General features: G+C 49.3%; 1 protein-coding gene across 1 annotated transcript in view; it reads right to left on the bottom strand.

Moving 5' to 3' along the window:
* Nucleotides 1-18,000, bottom strand: part of LOC109884784 (protein FAM171A1) — a 36,803-nt gene that overhangs the window by 13,267 nt on the left and 5,536 nt on the right. Inside the window, 3 exon segments of the mRNA XM_031803383.1 lie at nt 5,041-5,054; nt 7,665-7,847; nt 9,010-9,237. Of these exon segments, the coding sequence (XP_031659243.1) occupies nt 5,041-5,054; nt 7,665-7,847; nt 9,010-9,237 (425 nt within the window).

Raw genomic sequence — 18,000 nt, 5'->3', positions numbered from 1 at the left:
CCTCCTCCTCTCTCTCACTGCCTCCCGCCTCCTCCTCTCTCTCACTGCCTCCCGCCTCCTCCTCTCTCACTGCCTCCCGCCTCCTCTCTCTCACTGCCTCCCGCCTCCCTCTCACTGCCTCCCTCCTCCTCTCTCTCTCACTGCCTCCCTCCTCCTCTCTCTCTCACTGCCCCCCCTCCTCCTCTCTCACTGCCTCCCTCCTCTCTCTCTCACTGCCTCCCTCCTCCTCTCTCTCATGCCTCCCTCCTCCTCTCTCTCTCACTGCCTCCCTCCTCCTCTCTCTCACTGCCCTCCTCCTCCTTCTCTCTCACTGCCTCCTCCTTCCTCTCTCTCACTGCCTCCCCCTCCTCTCCTCTCTCTCTCACTGCCTCCCTCCTCCTCCTCTCTCTCACTGCCTCCCTCCTCCTCCTCTCTCTCACTGCCTCCCTCCTCCTCCTCTCTCTCTCTCACTGCCTCCCTCCTCCTCTCTCTCTCACTGCCTCCCTCCTCCTCTCTCTCACTGCCTCCCTCCTCTCTCTCACTGCACCTCCCTCCCTGCCTCCTCTCCTCTCACTCCTCATCCCGTCCCTCCTCTCTCTCACTGCCTCCCTCGCCTCCTCTCTCTCACTGCCTTCCCTCCTCCTCTCTCTCACTGCCTCCCTCCTCCTCTCTTCACTGCCTCCCTCCTCCTCTCTCTCACTGCCTCCCTCCTCCTCTCTCTCACTGCCTCCCTCCTCCTCTCTCTCACTGCCTCCCTCCTCCTCTCTCTCACTGCCTCCCTCCTCCTCCTCTCTCTCTCACTGCCTCCCTCCTCCTCTCTCTCTCACTGCCTCCCTCCTCCTCCTCTCTCTCATTGCCCCCTCTCTCACTGCCCCCTCTCTCACTGCCTCCCGCCTCCTCCTCTCTCTCACTGCCTCCTCCTCTCTCTCACTGCCTCCTCCTCTCTCTCACTGCCTCCTCCTCTCTCTCACTGCCTCCTCCCCTCTCTCACTGCCTCCCTCCTCCTCCTCTCTCTCACTGCCTCCTCCTCTCTCTCACTGCCTCCTCCTCTCTCTCACTGCCTCCCGCCTCCTCTCTCTCACCGCCTCCCGCCTCCTCTCTCTCACCGCCTCCCGCCTCCTCTCTCTCACCGCCTCCCGCCTCCTCTCTCTCACCGCCTCCCGCCCTCCTCTCTGTCACCGCCTCCCGCCTCCTCTCTGTCACCGCCTCCCGCCTCCTCTCTGTCACCGCCTCCTTCTCTCTCACCGCCTCCTTCTCTCTCACCGCCTCCTTCTCTCTCACCGCCTCCTTCTCTCTCACCGCCTCCTCTCTCACCGCCTCCTTCTCTCTCACCGCCTCCTTCTCTCTCACCGCCTCTTTCTCTCTCACCGCCTCTTTCTCTCTCACCGCCTCTTTCTCTCTCACCGCCTCTCTCTCTCTCACCGCCTCTTTCTCTCTCACCGCCTCTTTCTCTCTCACCGCCTCTTTCTCTCTCACCGCCTCTTTCTCTCTCACCGCCTCTTTCTCTCTCACTGCCTCCCGCTTTTTTTTCTCTGTCTCTCCCTGCCTCTCTCTAAGGGTGTATTGGCATGGGAAACATGTTCACATTGCTAAAACAAGTGGAATAGATAAACAAAAGTCAAATAAAACAATACAAAAATGAACAGTAAACATTACACTCACAAAAGTTCATTATGTGCAAATAGTTAAAGTACAAAAGGGAAAATAAATACATATGGGTTGTATTTACAATGGTGTTTGTTCTTCACTGGTTGCCCTTTTCTTGTGGTAACAGGTCACACATCTTGCTGCTGTGATGGTACACTGTGGTATTTAACCCAATAGATATGGGAGTTTATCAAAATTGGATTTGTTTTTCGAATTCCTTGTAGGTTTGTGTAATCTAAGGGAAATATGTCTCTCTAATATGGTCATGCATTTGGCAGGAGGTTAGGAAGTGCAGCTCAGTTTCCACCTCATTTTGTGGGCAGTGTGCACATGGCTCTGAAGAGAAGACAGGCTGTGTTTGCCTACAGCAACCTCTCTCAATAGCAAGGCTATGCCCACTGAGTCTGTACATAGTCAAAGCTGTGCTTAAGTTTGGGTCAGTCACAGTGGTGAGGTATTCTGCCACGGTGTACTCTCTCTTTAGAACCAAATAGCATTATAGTTTGCTCTGTTTTTTTGTTACATTTTTCCAATGTGTCAGGTAATTGTCTTTTTGTTTTCTCATGATTTGGTTGTGTCTAATTGTGTTGCTGTCCTGGGGTTCTGTGGGGTCTGTTTGTGAACAGAGCCTCAGGACCAGCTTGCTTACGGGACTCTTTTCCAGGTTCATCTCTCTATAGGTGATGGCTTTGTTATGGAAGGTTTGGGAATCGCTTCCTTTTAGGTGGTTGTAGAATTTAACGGCTCTTTTCTGGATCTTAATAATTAGTGGGTATCGGCCTAATTCTGCTCTGCATGCATTATTTGGTGTTTTACGTTGTACACGGAGGATATTTTTACAGACTTCTGCATGCAATCTCTCAATTTGGTATTTGTCCCATTTTGTGAATGTTTCGATTCAATGGATTCTATAACTGATTCAAGTATTTTTGCCAGATCCTAATTGGTATGTCGAATTGTATGTTCCTTTTGATGGCATAGAAAGCCCTTCTTGTTTCTCAGATCGTTCACAGCTTTGTGGAAGTTATCTGTGGCACTGATGTTTAGGCGGAGGTTTGTTTAGGCCGACTACAAACAAACAATCTATAACTGGGCTAATAGCGCACTAACTAAAATCAAATCCAATCTTATTGGTCACATACACATGTTTAGCAGATGTTATTGCAGGTGTAGCAAAATGCTTGTGTTCCTAGCTCCAATAGTGCAGTAGCATCTAACACTTCACAATACACACAAATCTCAAAGTAAAAGAATGGAACTAGCAAAGGATGTGAACTAAATGTGCACACGTGGTTACATGCAGCTCTCGCTTTGATCTCAAAACAAGCACATCTACTCACAACCGCTCATGCTGTAAACACAGTCCAGTTCAAATTAAATGCCACAGATCCATATATGGCAATGGTCTTTTTGCATATAGGCCTACTGCAGATCTGATTGGTTATGCTGCAGTCTGTGTAGATTACGGGCTGAGTCGTTCATGTCAATGCAATAGAATCCTACTCCATTGGCTTCTGCCTACAACCAAATTTTGTTTCAGTATGTTGCATTGAAAGTGGCAAATATTGCCTTGATTCGAACACAATTGCCACAGTAAAGGGAAACTGTGATAGTGTTAAGGAAAACTCTAGAACAGTGGCGACCAACCTTAACTTTTTTTCTTTGAAACATGAACCAATTAAAACAGTACTGTAGTAGTGAGGTTTGTTCAGTAAGCTACAGGCCCAAAACATTATCACCACATACTGGCTTTGCTTGAATTGCCCTGCCAATGCATTGTCATTTGGGACATTACATTTTTTAAATGTTTTATATTAAAACATTTGGGGCTATATGATCACACCGGTAACAGATCTGTTGGTGTGTTACTTGTGAGGCACAGCTGAGTGAGCATACATTTAAATAATTAGCTTTTAATTTTACTGGGCTGATGGTGCCTACATCTGATGGTCAGTCTCAGCAGAGGGAGAGAACAGCAGACTGAGGGTCAGTCTCAGCGGAGGGAGAGAACAGCAGACTGAGGGTCAGTCTCAGCGGAGGGAGAGAACAGCAGACTGAGGGTCAGTCTCAGCGGAGGGAGAGAGCAGCAGACTGAGGGTCAGTCTCAGCGGAGGGAGAGAGCAGCAGACTGAGGGTCAGTCTCAGCGGAGGGAGAGAACAGCAGACTGAGGGTCAGTCTCAGCGGAGGGAGAGAGCAGCAGACTGAGGGTCAGTCTCAGCGGAGGGAGAGAACAGCAGACTGAGGGTCAGTCTCAGCGGAGGGAGAGAGCAGCAGACTGAGGGTCAGTCTCAGCGGAGGGAGAGAGCAGCAGACTGAGGGTCAGTCTCAGCGGAGGGAGAGAGCAGCAGACTGAGGGTCAGTCTCAGCGGAGGGAGAGAACAGCAGACTGAGGGTCAGTCTCAGCGGAGGGAGAGAGCAGCAGACTGAGGGTCAGTCTCAGCGGAGGGAGAGAACAGCAGACTAAGGGTCAGTCTCAGCGGAGGGAGAGAGCAGCAGACTGAGGGTCAGTCTCAGCAGAGGGAGAGAGCAGCAGACTAAGGGTCAGTCTCAGCGGAGGGAGAGAGCAGCAGACTGAGGGTCAGTCTCAGCGGAGGGAGAGAGCAGCAGACTGAGGGTCAGTCTCAGCGGAGGGAGAGAGCAGCAGACTGAGGGTCAGTCTCAGCGGAGGGAGAGAGCAGCAGACTGAGGGTCAGTCTCAGCGGAGGGAGAGAGCAGCAGACTGAGGGTCAGTCTCAGCGGAGGGAGAGAGCAGCAGACTGAGGGTCAGTCTCAGCGGAGGGAGAGAGCAGCAGACTGAGGGTCAGTCTCAGCGGAGGGAGAGAGCAGCAGACTGAGGGTCAGTCTCAGCGGAGGGAGAGAGCAGCAGACTGAGGGTCAGTCTCAGCGGAGGGAGAGAGCAGCAGACTGAGGGTCAGTCTCAGCAGAGGGAGAGAGCAGCAGACTGAGGGTCAGTCTCAGTGGAGGGAGAGAGCAGCAGACTGAGGGTCAGTCTCAGCGGAGGGAGAGAGCAGCAGACTGAGGGTCAGTCTCAGCAGAGGGAGAGAACAGCAGACTGAGGGTCAGTCTCAGCGGAGGGAGAGAGCAGCAGACTGAGGGTCAGTCTCAGCGGAGGGAGAGAGCAGCAGACTGAGGGTCAGTGTCAGCGGAGGGAGAGAACAGCAGACTGAGGGTCCACCTCTCAACATCCCTCCACTCTCCCGTTCCTCCACTAAAACAGACCAAAAAGGGACACCTTCTTCCAGCTGTTGGCGAAACTCAAGCCGCACCACATTATTTCCACCTCATGCACAGATTCATGTTGTTACTCCTATGAACAGAGAAAGTGAAATATTCCATGATATTAAAAAAGACCCAAGCCACTAATAAAAACAAGCCTGTAGATACACTTTCCTACTCATTCATTACTGCTGCACTGCTTGTTGCAGAGCTGAGTGGAATAGGAAGAAAGGGGGAGAGGGTTAGGTAGAATATGATTTTGAATGGGAATAAATTGTGTGTCCCCACAAGGATAGTTAAACAAGACTGTGTGTGTGTGTGCACGCGCTCCGGACATGTTTAACTACAAGAATAGTAAACAAAAACAAAAATTTGACCAACGAAAAATACTATTTCTAGGGGGTTTAGATTAAGGTTAGAATTAGTGTTAGTATTGGGGTAAGGGGTTGTGGGTTAGGAGATGGTGTTGGGGTATGGTTAGGGGTTAAGGAAATTAGGATTTAGAATGGGAATCAATTGTGTCCCCACAAGGTTAGTTAAACAAGACTGTGTGTGTTAAAGAGAAGTTTGTATAGTGGGGCTTCGCGATGATGTCATAGTGTTTCCACTGTGGTGAGTGTACATTCCTGGGCAATGAGACACCGCTGCAGCCGTGCCTGTGTGTTTTCTCTAGCTCTGTGTATACTCTGCCTTCAGTACACCTGATCTGGTATTGATCTGAATGTCCAGTTTTGAAGGAGGTCTGGCATTGATCTGAATGTCCAGTTTTTAAAGAGGTCTGGGATTGATCTGAATGTCCAGTTTTTAAAGAGGTCTGGCATTGATCTGAATGTCCAGTTTTTAAAGAGGTCTGGCATTGATCTGAATGTCCAGTTTTTAAAGAGGTCTGGCATTGATCTGAATGTCCAGTTTTTAAAGAGGTCTGGCATTGATCTGAATGTCCAGTTTTTAAAGAGGTCTGGCATTGATCTGAATGTCCAGTTTTTAAAGAGGTCTGGCATTGATCTGAATGTCCAGTTTTGAAGGAGGTCTGTTATTGTGCCAATCCAAAAAGCCCCTCCTCATCCTCTTCCCCTCCTAAGAGTTCCCTCTTTTCTTCCATGGACATTGCACCCTTCCCACCTCTCTTCCCCCTTCTCCCCACTCCCCCTCTTCCACCCACTCCCCCTCTTCTCCCCACTCCCCCTCTTCCCCCCTACTCCCTCTCTTCCCCCCACTCCCTCTCTCTCCCCTTCTCTCCACCCCACTCCCTCTCTTCCCCTTCTCCCCCCACTCCCTCTCTTCCCCCTTCTCCCCCACTCCCTCTCTCCCCTTCTCCCCCACTCCCTCTCTTCCCCCTCCTCCCCACTCCCTCTCTTCCCCCTCTCCCCACTCCCTCTCTTCCCCCTCTCCCCACTCCCTCTTCCCCCCTCTCCCCACTTCTCCCCCCACTCCCTCTCTTCCCCCTTCTCCCCCCACTCCCTCTCTTCCCCCTTCTCCCCCCACTCCCTCTCTTCCCCTTCTCCCCCACTCCCTCTCTTCCCCCTTCTCCCCCCACTCCCTCTCTTCCCCTTCTCCCCCCACTCCCTCTCTTCCCCCTTCTCCCCACTCTCTCTTCCCCTCACTCCCCACTCTCTCTTCCCCTCACTCCCCACTCCCTCTCTTCCCCTCACTCCCCACTCCCTCTCTTCCCCCTTCTCCCCCCACTCCCTCTCTTCCCCCTTCTCCCCACTCCCTCTTCCCCTCACTCCCCACTCACTCTCTTCCCCCACTCCCCCTTCTCCCCACTCCCTCTCTTCCCCCCACTCCCTCTCTTCCCCCTTCTGCCTCTTCCCCCCACTCCCTCTCTTCCCCCTTCTCCCCACTCCCTCTCTTCCCCCTTCTCCCCACTCCCTCTCTTCCCCCCACTCCCTCTCCCTCTCTTCCCCCCACTCCCTCTCTTCCCCCTTCTCCCCACTCCCTCTCTTCCTCCTTCTCCCCCCCTTCCCCCACCTCCTCACTCCCTCTCGTCCCCTTTCTCTTTTCATTCTCTCTCCTCCTTCCACATGACAAGGTTTCTCGCGCCCCTGGGCTTCCAGGTTCAAAATATCATGATATAACACAGTGTGTGTGGATGAGGGCCACTGTATGCACCAGACCATAGCATGATTATCCTGCCCTCCTGGAGGACGGACACACACAGCTCAGTCAGCAAGATTTAAAGGAGTAGCAGCAGCAGAACCTCACTCAGAGAGGATGGCAGAGCAGGAGAAGAGCAGATAGTATTTATGAAGACGAACACAGACACACACATAGCAAAACAAGCACACTGATCAGACACACGGCAGACAAAGATACATGTTATAAGATCACATCTAATTTAATCTTATCTAATGTAATTGCTCCTGACTGATTGACAGATGAACAGAGGACACATGCTGCCTGTGTGTGTGTGTGTGTGTGTGTGTGTGTGTGTGTGTGTGTGTGTGTGTGTGTGTGTGTGTGTGTGTGCGGGTCTTTCATTAGAGAGATGTTTTAAAGGGGTGGACATATTTCAGTATTAATGTGTGTGAGGTCACTGTGCCAGGGACAGTGTCTAAGTACACACTCTCTCTCTGGGCCAGGGACAGTGTCTAAGTACACACTCTCTCTCTGGGCCAGGGACAGTGTCTAAGTACACACTCTCTCTCTGGGCCAGGGACAGCGTCTAAGTACACACTCTCTCTTTGGGCCAGGGACAGTGTCTAAGTACACACTCTCTCTCTGGGCCAGGGACAGTTTCTAAGTACACACTCTCTCTCTGGGCCAGGGACAGTGTCTAAGTACACACTCTCTCTCTGGGCCAGGGACAGTGTCTAAGTACACGCTCTCTCTCTGGGCCAGGGACAGTGTCTAAGTACACGCTCTCTCTCTGGGCCAGGGACAGTGTCTAAGTACACACTCTCTCTCTCACCTTGGGATCCAGAGTTAATGTGTATCAGGTCTTCATACACCATCAGAGTGGCAGCTCTCTCTGGTAGCAGCTCCAGACTGAGAGAGGAAAACACTGGAACACACACATTTCAGTCATTTTGACATTTCAGCAGACGCTTGGCGTTGCAAGCACCATGCTCTACCAACTGAGCCACATGGGACCCACCACAGTCACTCATTTATTCATCACAATAACCCCCCTGTGGCTCATTTAGACTCCCTGTCTAAATAAAAGAGACGCTGGTCTCAGCATTGACTCCCTGTCTCAGCATTGACTCCCAGTCTAAATAAAGAGACCTTGGTCTCAGCATTGACTCACTGTCTCAGCATTGAGTCACTTTCTCAGCATTGACTCCCTGTCAAAATAAAGAGACGCGGGTCTCAGCATTGACTCCGTCTAAATAAAGAGACGCTGGTCTCAGCATCGACTCCCTGTCTAAATAAAGAGACGCTGGTCTCAGCATCGACTTCCTGTCTAAATAAAGAGACGCTGGTCTCAGCATTGACTCCCTGTCTCAGCATTGACTCCCTGTCTAAATAAAGAGACGCTGGTCTCAGCATTGACTCCCTGTCTAAATAAAGAGACGCTGGTCTCAGCATTGACTCCATGTCTAAATAAAGAGACGCTGGTCTCAGCATTGACTCCCTGTCTCAGCATTGACTCCCTGTCTATATAAAGAGATGCTGGTTTCAGCATTGTCAAAGACTCCAGCCACCCTAGTCATAGACTCTCTCACCGGTGCCCCAGCACATTGACTCTGTACCGGTACCCCCTGTATATGGTCTCACTATTGTTATTGTACTGTTGTCTTTAACTACTTGTTACTTCTATTTCTTATTTGTATTTTTTTAACTGCATTGTTGGTTAGGGGCTTGTAAGTCAGCATTTCACTGTAAGTTCTACACTTGTTGTATTGGGAGCATGTGACTAATAAAATTTGATTTGGCTCCCTGTCTAAATAAAGAGACCTTGGTCTCCGCATTGACTACCTGTCTAAACAAAGACTGAATAAAAATCAGAGAGACAAAAGTTCTCCTCTTTCCTCTGTCTTCCTGTCACTCCTCCTTTCCTCTCTCTCCGTCACTCCTCCTTTCCTCTCTCTCCGTCACTCCTCCTTTCCTCTCTCTCCGTCACTCCTCCTTTGTTGTAATGGGGCACCCTCATTATCCTCACACACCACTTTCAGATTGTGTGTGTGAACACACACACAGTAGATTTTACTACTTTGACCTACCGGGCAGTCTGGTGGGTCTCCAGGGGGCGGAATTTGGCACGTAGCCCTGTCTGGTTGCTGTGACAACCAGCAGGGTTCCAAGGCGGTAGGGAAAACGCAGGTAGGCATTGCCGTCGGCAGCTGAGGTCTCTGTGGTTACAGGGGTGTGGTTGGCGAAGAGCTCGATGGTGGCTCCGCCCAGGGGCTGGTGGGTGCTGGCATCACTCAGGTGAACCTTCAGAGTCACCTCTACACAGAGAGAGTGTGAGAGTTACACACTCGGCTAAGTAAGCATCAGTGATGTAAAATAAGATAAGTTTTAAAAAATACTTGAAAGTACTACTTTTTTGGGGTAACTTTTACTTCACTACATTCCCAAAGAAAATAACGTACTTTTTACTCCACACATTTTGACTGACACCCCAAAGTACTCATTACATTTGGTATGCTCAGCAGGACATGAAAATGGTCCAATTCACACATGTATTAAGACCATCCTTTATCGTCATCCCTACTGCCTCTGATCTGGCAGACTCAATAAACAGGAATTCTTCATTTGTAAATTATGTCTGCGTGTTGTACTGTGCCCCTGGCTATAAATTTAAAACAGAAGAGAATTGTGCCGTCTGGTTCGCTTAATATAAGGAATTTATCATTTTACTTTTGATACTTAAGTGTATTTAAAACCAAATACTTTTACTCAAGTAGTATTTAGTGGGTGACTTTCACATTTACTTGAGTCTTTTTCTATGAAAATATCTGTACTTTTACTCAAGTATGACAATCGGGTACTTTCCCCACCACTGGTAAGCATGCACCACACAGACTCAGGCTCGTCACTCTAATTGTCTGTAATTAGATGGCCTTCAATCTCTAACCAGTCCCATTTCATCTGAAAATGAACCAACTTAGCCGAATGAAGCGTATCAATGTCCAGTCCAACAGAAAATGAATCCTAGAGCAGAGCCTATGATATAGCCTAGGCATATACAGTCGGAAGTTTACATACACCTTGCCAGATACATTTAAACTCGGTTTCACAAATCCTGACAGTTAATCATAGTAAAAATTCCCTGTCTTAGGTCAGTTAGGATCACCACTTAGTAGAGAGAATGATTCATTTCAGCTTTTATTTCTTTCATCACATTCCCAGTGGGTCAGAAGTTTACATACACTCATTTAGTATTTGGTAGCATTGCCTTTACATTTTTTAACTGTCAAATGTTTTTGGTTGCCTTCCACAAGCATCCCACAATAAGTTGGATGAATTTTGGCCCATTCCTCCAGAGCTGGTGTAACAGAGTCAGGTTTATAGGCCTCCTTGCTCACACACGCTTTTTCAGTTCTGCCCACAAATTTTCTATGGGATTGAGGTCAGGGCTTTGTGATGGCCACTCGTTTTTTCAACCACTCCACAAATTTCTTGTTAACAAACTATAGTTTTGGCAAATTGGTTAGGACATCTACTTTGTGCATGACAAGTCATTTTTCCAACAAATTGTTTACTGACAGATTATTCCACAATTCCAGTGGGTCAGAAGTTTACATACACTAAGTTGACTGTGCCTTTATACAGCTTGGAAAATTCTAGAAAATTATTTGATGGCTTTAGAAGCTTCTGATAGGCTAATTGACATCATTTGAGTCAAATCGAGGTGTACCTGTGGATGTATTTCAAGTCCTACCTTCAAACTCAGTGCTTCTTTGCTTGACATCATGGGAAAATCAAAAGAAATCAGCCAAGACCTCAGAAAAATAATTGTAGACCTCCACAAGTCTGGTTCATCCTTGGGAGCAATTTCCAAACGCCTGAAGGTACCAAGTTCATCTGTACAAACAATAGTACGCAAGTATAAACACCATGGGACCACGTAGCCGTCATACTGCTCAGGAAGGAAGGGAAGTTCTGTCTCCTAGAGATGAACATACTTTGGTGCTAAACGTGCAAATCAATCCCAGAACAACAGCAAAGGACCTTGTGAAGATGCTGGAGGAAACAGGTCCAAAAGTATCTATATCCACAGTAAAACAAGTTCTATATCGACATAACCTGAAAGGTCGCTCAGCAAGGAAGAAGCCACTGCTCCAAAACTACCATAAAAAAGCCAGACTATGGTTTGCAACTGCACATGGGGACAAAGATCGTACTTTTTGGAGAAATGTCCTCTGGTCAGATGAAACAAAAAATAGAACTGTTTGGCCATAATGAACATCGTTGTGTTTGGAGGAAAAATGAGGAGGCTTGCAAGCCGAGGAACATCATCCCAACCGTGAAGCACGAGGGGGGCAGCATCATGTTGTGGGGGTGCTTTGCTGCAGGAGGGACTGGTGCACTTCACAAAATAGATGGCAAAAATTATGTGGATATATTGAAGAAACATCTTAAGACATCAGTCAGGAAGTTAAAGCTTGGTCGCAAATGGATCTTCCAAATGGACAATGACCCCAAGCATACTTCCAAAGTTGTGGCAAAACAGCTTAAGGACAACAAAGTCAAGGTATTGGAGTGGCCATCACAAAGCCCTGACCTCAATCCTATAGAAAATGTGTGGGCAGAACTGAAAAAGTGTGTGCGAGCAAGGAGGCCTACAAACCTGACTCAGTTACACCAGCTCTGTCAGGAGGAAGGGGACAAATTTCACCCAACGTATTGTGGGAAGCTTGTGGAAGGCTACCCAAAACGTTTGACCCAAGTTAAACAATTTAAAGGCAATGCTACCAAATACTAATTGAGTGTATGTAAACTTCTGACGCACTGGGAATGTGATGAAAGAAATAAAAGCTGAAAGAAATAATTCTCTCTACTATTATTCTGACATTGCACATTCTTAAAATAAAGTGGTGATCCTAACTGACCTAAGTCAGGGAATTTTTACTAGGATTAAATGTCAGGAATTGTGAAAAACTGAGTTTAAATGTATTTGGCTAAGGTGTATGTAAACTTCCGACTTCAACTGTATATATACACAGTAGTCAGGATAAGCTTTCTGACTCAGTCACATTTGACATTGGCAGTTAACAGCCAATCACAGTGAGTGGCCAAAAGCATATTTCCTGGTTACCAGCCAATAGCAAGGCTCTGTCAAAACAATGGGACCTTTTGCTGTTTCTTGATGCCTGAGGAAGGAAATCTCTGAGCCCACATCTCCTTTATTACTGTCATACACTTTCCTGGAAACTGCTGAATAACATACTTCCATTAAACTATTAACTCCGTTGGATAGCAGAGCATTGTAAAGCTGGCCACACCCACCCACACACCCCCCCACACCCACCCCCACACACACACACACACACCTAGTTCATGCAGTGCCAGAGCTAAACTGGACAGAGCAACAACGCATTCTCTCAAGCGGAACACCCACACTGGCCAAGCTTATCTAGGCTAGACCTTTGTTAGGGGCCTATAAAATCTGTTGAATTTAAAAATATATATATTATAATAATTTCAACTTTATTTAACTAGGTAGGTCAGTTATTTAGAACTGCAACCTGGCCAAGATAAAGCAACGCAATACAACAAAAAACAACAGAGTTACACATAGGAGAAACAAACGTACAGTCAATAACAATAGAAAGTCTATATACAGTGTGTGCAAATGGAGTAAGGAGGTAAGGCAATAACACTGGAGTGATAGATGAGCAGATGATGATGTGCAAGTAGAGATACTGGTGTACAAAAGAGCAGAAAAGTAAATAAAAACAATATGGGGATGAGGTTGGTAGTTGGGTGATTGATTACGTTTATTTTTCCCCCCCAAATTCCGTTTGTTTTTCCAGGTTTCCGTCTTTTTCAGGTTCACTCTCAAAATTGCACTTTTTTAATTGAAAAAACAAATAAATCGGAGGTCTGGGAGTTTTTGGTGGAAATTAGGATTTTTTTGGTGGAGATAACCTTTCATTCCAGTGAGCACCTAAGGTTTTTTGTAGCCACATGTGATGGTAGAGTTTACAAAACAAATACACACTGGGTTGATGAAAATAATCCTTATATCATTCTGCCAGGGAAGCTAGGCTACTTTGTAGTTAACATTTCATTGAGACGTTTTTTGGGAAAGCATTTCCATCTACCAGAAGACTGTTTTCATTAGCATCATTGCCAACCGCTACACAAAGTGGTAGCTGCACGCACTGGACATACACAGACAGGGGTATTCTGGAATGGGACACAGATGGCGAAACCCCAAGTTTCACAAGAGAAATCCAAGTATTTACAACACTTTAGTTTCAGTGAGCGTGAGATAACCTTGGCAAGGTAACAGGTCAGGCCAGAACGCTAACCTTTATCACTGTGGCGAAAGGCACTGTGCATGAGTCAAACGGTGTGAGTGAGACAGAGACAGAGGACAACCAGAAAAAGAGAGCTAGACAGAGTATGCACACACATTTCAGCTTGTTTCATAAAGGATTTTGGCTAACAGCTTAACGGTGACTTGGTACCAACACTAAACAAATGTCTGGTCTGGCAGGTTATGTAAACAACAGTAATGTGTGCTAATGGCTAACAAGGATACTTTAGCCATACTTCATCACTGAAATAAGTAGCAGCTCAGTCTTGTACAGTCACCTACAGCAAGAGGAACAATTCATTTCATCAACTCAAGACACACACCTTCCTCATCTCTCTGCTATTACACTATCTACTTACTCCTGTGCCGTATACGTGCACACGCACACCCACGCAAGCACACCCTCACAAACCCTGTCTCACACACACCCCCTCTCACAAACCCTGTCCATACCCCCCCTCTCACAAACCCTGTCCATACCCCCCCTCTCACAAACCCTGTCTCACACACCCCCCTCTCACAAACCCTGTCTCACACACCCCCCTCTCACAAACCCTGTCTCACACACCCCCCCTCTCACAAACCCTGTCTCACACACCCCCCTTCTCACAAACCCTGTCCATACCCCCCTCTCACAAACCCTGTCTCACACCCCCCTCCCCCTCTCACAAACCCTGTCCATACCCCCCCTCTCACAAACCCTGTCTCACACCCCCCTCCCCCTCTCACAAACTCTGTCCCCCTCTCACAAACCCTGTCTCACTCCCCCCCCTCTCACAAACCCTGTCTCACACCCCCCCCCTCTCACAAACCCTGTCCACACCCCCCTCCCCCTCTCACAAACTCTGTCCCCCTCTCACAAACCCTGTCTCACACCCCCCTCCCCCTCTCACAAACTCTGTCCCCCTCTCACAAACCCTGTCTCACTCCCCCCCCCTCTCACAAACCCTGTCTCACACCCCCCCCCTCTCACAAACCCTGTCTCACACCCCCCTCCCCCTCTCACAAACTCTGTCCCCCTCTCACAAACCCTGTCTCACTCCCCCCCCCTCTCACAAACCCTGTCTCACACCCCCCCCCCTCTCACAAACCCTGTCCACACCCCCCGTCCCCCTCTCACAAACCCTGCCTCATACCCCCCCTCCCCCTCTCACAAACCCTGCCTCATACCCCCCCTCCCCCTCTCACAAACCCTGCCTCATACCCCCCCTCCCCCTCTCACAAACCCTGCCTCATACCCCCCCTCCCCCTCTCACAAACCCTGTCTCATACCCCCCCTCCCCCTCTCACAAACCCTGTCCATACCCCCCCCTCCCCCTCTCACAAACCCTGTCTCACACCCCCCTCCCCCTCTCACAAACCCTGTCCATACCCCCCCTCTCACAAACCCTGTCTCACACCCCCCTCCCCCTCTCACAAACTCTGTCCCCCTCTCACCCCTCCCCCCCTCTCACAAACCCTGTCTCACACCCCCCTCCCCCTCTCACAAACTCTGTCCCCCCCCCCCCCTCCCCCTCTCACAAACCCTGTCCACACCCCCCCTCACAAACCCTGTCCACACCCCCCCTCACAAACCCTGTCTCACACCGCCCCGTCCCCCTCTCACAAACCCTGTCTCACACACCCCCGTCCCCCTCTCACAAACCCTGCCTCATACCCCCCCCTCCCCCTCTCACAAACCCTGTCCACACCCCCCCTCACAAACCCTGTCCACCCCCCCTCACCCTCTCACAAACCCTGTCCATACCCCCCCCCTCTCACAAACCCTGTCTCATACCCCCCCCCATCCCCCTCTCACAAACCCAGTCTCACTCCCCCCTCCCCCTCTCACAAACCCAGTCTCACTCCCCCCTCCCCCTCTCACAAACCCTGTCCATACCCCCCCCTCTCACAAACCCTGTCTCATACCCCCCCATCCCCCTCTCACAAACCCTGTCCACACCCCCCTCTCACAAACCCTGTCCACACCCCCCTCTCACAAACCCTGTCCACACCCCCCTCTCACAAACCCTGTCTCATACTCCCCCATCCCCCTCTCACAAACCCTGTCCACACCCCCCACCCCCCTCACAAACCCTGTCTCACTCCCCCCTCCCCCTCTCAAACCCTGTCTCACCCCCCTCACAAACCCTGTCCACACCCCCCCAACCCCCTCACAAACCCTGTCCACCCCCCCTCTAACAAACCCTGCCTCATACCCCCCCTCCCCCTCTCACAAACCCTGCCTCATACCCCCCCTCCCCCTCTCACAAACCCTGCCTCATACCCCCCCCTCCCCCTCTCACAAACCCTGCCTCATACCCCCCCCTCCCCCTCTCACAAACCCTGCCTCATACCCCCCCCTCCCCCTCTCACAAACCCTGCCTCATACCCCCCCTCCCCCTCTCACAAACCCTGCCTCATACCCCCCCTCCCCCTCTCACAAACCCTGCCTCATACCCCCCCTCCCCCTCTCACAAACCCTGCCTCATACCCCCCCCTCCCCCTCTCACAAACCCTGCCTCATACCCCCCCCTCCCCCTCTCACAAACCCTGCCTCATACCCACCCTCCCCCTCTCACAAACCCTGCCTCATAACCCCCCCTTCCCCCTCTCACAAACCCTGCCTCATACCCCCCCCTCCCCCTCTCACAAACACTGTCTCATACCCCCCCTCCCCCTCTCACAAACCCTGTCTCATACCCCCCTCCCCCTCTCACAAACCCTGTCTCATACCCCCCTCCCCCTCTCACAAACCCTGTCTCATACCCCCCCTCCCCCTCTCACAAACCCTGTCTCATACCCCCCCCTCCCCCTCTCACAAACCCTGTCTCACCCCCCCCTCCCCCTCACACACACACACACTCCCCCTCTCACACACACACACACCCCTCTCTCACACACACACACACACACACACACACCCCTCTCTCACACACACACACACACACAGTCTCATCTACATGTCCTCTTGTGGCAGACACTTGTGTCTGTGATAAGGGGAATGGTGTCTGATCATTGGCCCTTAATTAAGGCTGAAAGGGTGTGCCCCTCCCCCCTACCGTACATAAACATCCTTTACCCTTACATAGACACACCCACACTTACCCCGTCCCCCAACCATGCTCTCCCTCCACTCCCAACTCCCCAGGCTGGATTATTATTCAGGTAACAGACACACAGAGGGTCAGACAGATACAGACTACAGGAGACGGACCACTACAGATTATCTATCTAGGTCGCCCGAAAATATCACTTACCTAACTAGTTGCAACAAACATTTTAAGTTTCACTGTAGTGGGTCTGGGAGAGGGAGGTATTTAAATGGTGCATCACTTCCTGTCCCAGTGTTCCGTCCTTCTTTAGGGGTACCAGCTGTGCTCACTCTGAAGAGCTCCCCTGGGAGACTGGGGCGCGCGCGCACACACACCTCCCCATTCTGATCCAATAAATCTCTGGTGACATCCTTAAACAGGCTACAGCCCTCTGAAAAAGTGCATTGCAAAAACACACACACGCATGTAGGAAGAGAAATGCTGTGTTTCAGCAGCCCTGTTAAACCAGTCGTTCTCTCAGTAACTGGCTCTTGGTCGGTCTGTCGGTCTGTGTGCCATATGGAGGATAAAGGCATCAAAGAGAGTTTTTCCTGACCTGATGCTGAGATCTACCACCAATTAGCCCAAGCAACAGCAGCCAGAGCAGCAGGACGTGTGTGAGACAGACAGTATGGGTGTGAGAGGTAGAGCCAGTGTGTATCATTGTGTTTGTGTGAGTGTGTGTAGAGGTTATTGATCCTCCCTGCTGTGAGGTAGAGGGAGTTGGACATCATCACTGAGCCATAATAATGGCAGGAGGACTGTAAGCATCCTCTGTCTGTGGCTACTAGCGGCTCTGATGGATGGCTACTGCTATCAAAGGTCAACTGGTTGTGCTTATGGTATCCATGGTTAGTGGTTATTAAACTGTCAGATCTGGTCCTAGATACTGTTAACTCCTGGTGTGTGTACCGGTTCAACCCCTGCTGGTGATCTTTCTCTTCCCGCTCAACGCAAACACACAAAACTGTAATAGGATAGGGATAATCCACCACAACATCTAACATAACCTACCAAGTTCTCTCTTTAAAATATCCTGATCAATATTCCAGGACAGTAAATGAGTAGGCAGAGATTATAGTATAGATTATCGCTTTCCTGGTTTTGTGTGTATAAAGACGTGGGGATAGACATGATAGACTACTTTATTTTCGAAGAGGTCTTGTTTGTGAATGAGCGGTGCTGGTGTTGTTCTGTCTCTCTGGGGCGTGGAGACCCAATCTGGGTTAGGGTGGAGAAACTCAGACATAGTATTTTATTCTGCAGTTCGTCCACTGACTTAAAGGTATATTTGAAGCGTTTCATTCCAAAACACTATTTATCAATTTTCAGAAATGTTGGTAAATGTATTTTGTTTAAAGAACTTCTGAAAGAGATTGGTGTGTTTTTCACCCATCTAATCATGACTTGTTAAATGACAGACATGTTTGTCTGAAACTTATCACTAGATTGTTTGTCTCTAGAAAATGAAACGATCACATTTTGTTTTAAAATGATATATCCACCTCACTCACTGAGAAAAAAGTACCACTGCAACACCTTGCAGTACTACTTTTTTAAAAACCTGCATATTTAGTTAATATTGCCTGCTAACATAAATTTCATTTAACTAGGGAAATTGTGTCACTTCTCTTGCGTTCCGTGCAAGC

This window comes from Oncorhynchus kisutch, linkage group LG2 (genome assembly GCF_002021735.2).
Source record: "Oncorhynchus kisutch isolate 150728-3 linkage group LG2, Okis_V2, whole genome shotgun sequence".
NCBI classification, from domain to species: domain Eukaryota; kingdom Metazoa; phylum Chordata; class Actinopteri; order Salmoniformes; family Salmonidae; genus Oncorhynchus; species Oncorhynchus kisutch.
This window is presented reverse-complemented; position numbering and strand designations above follow the sequence as displayed.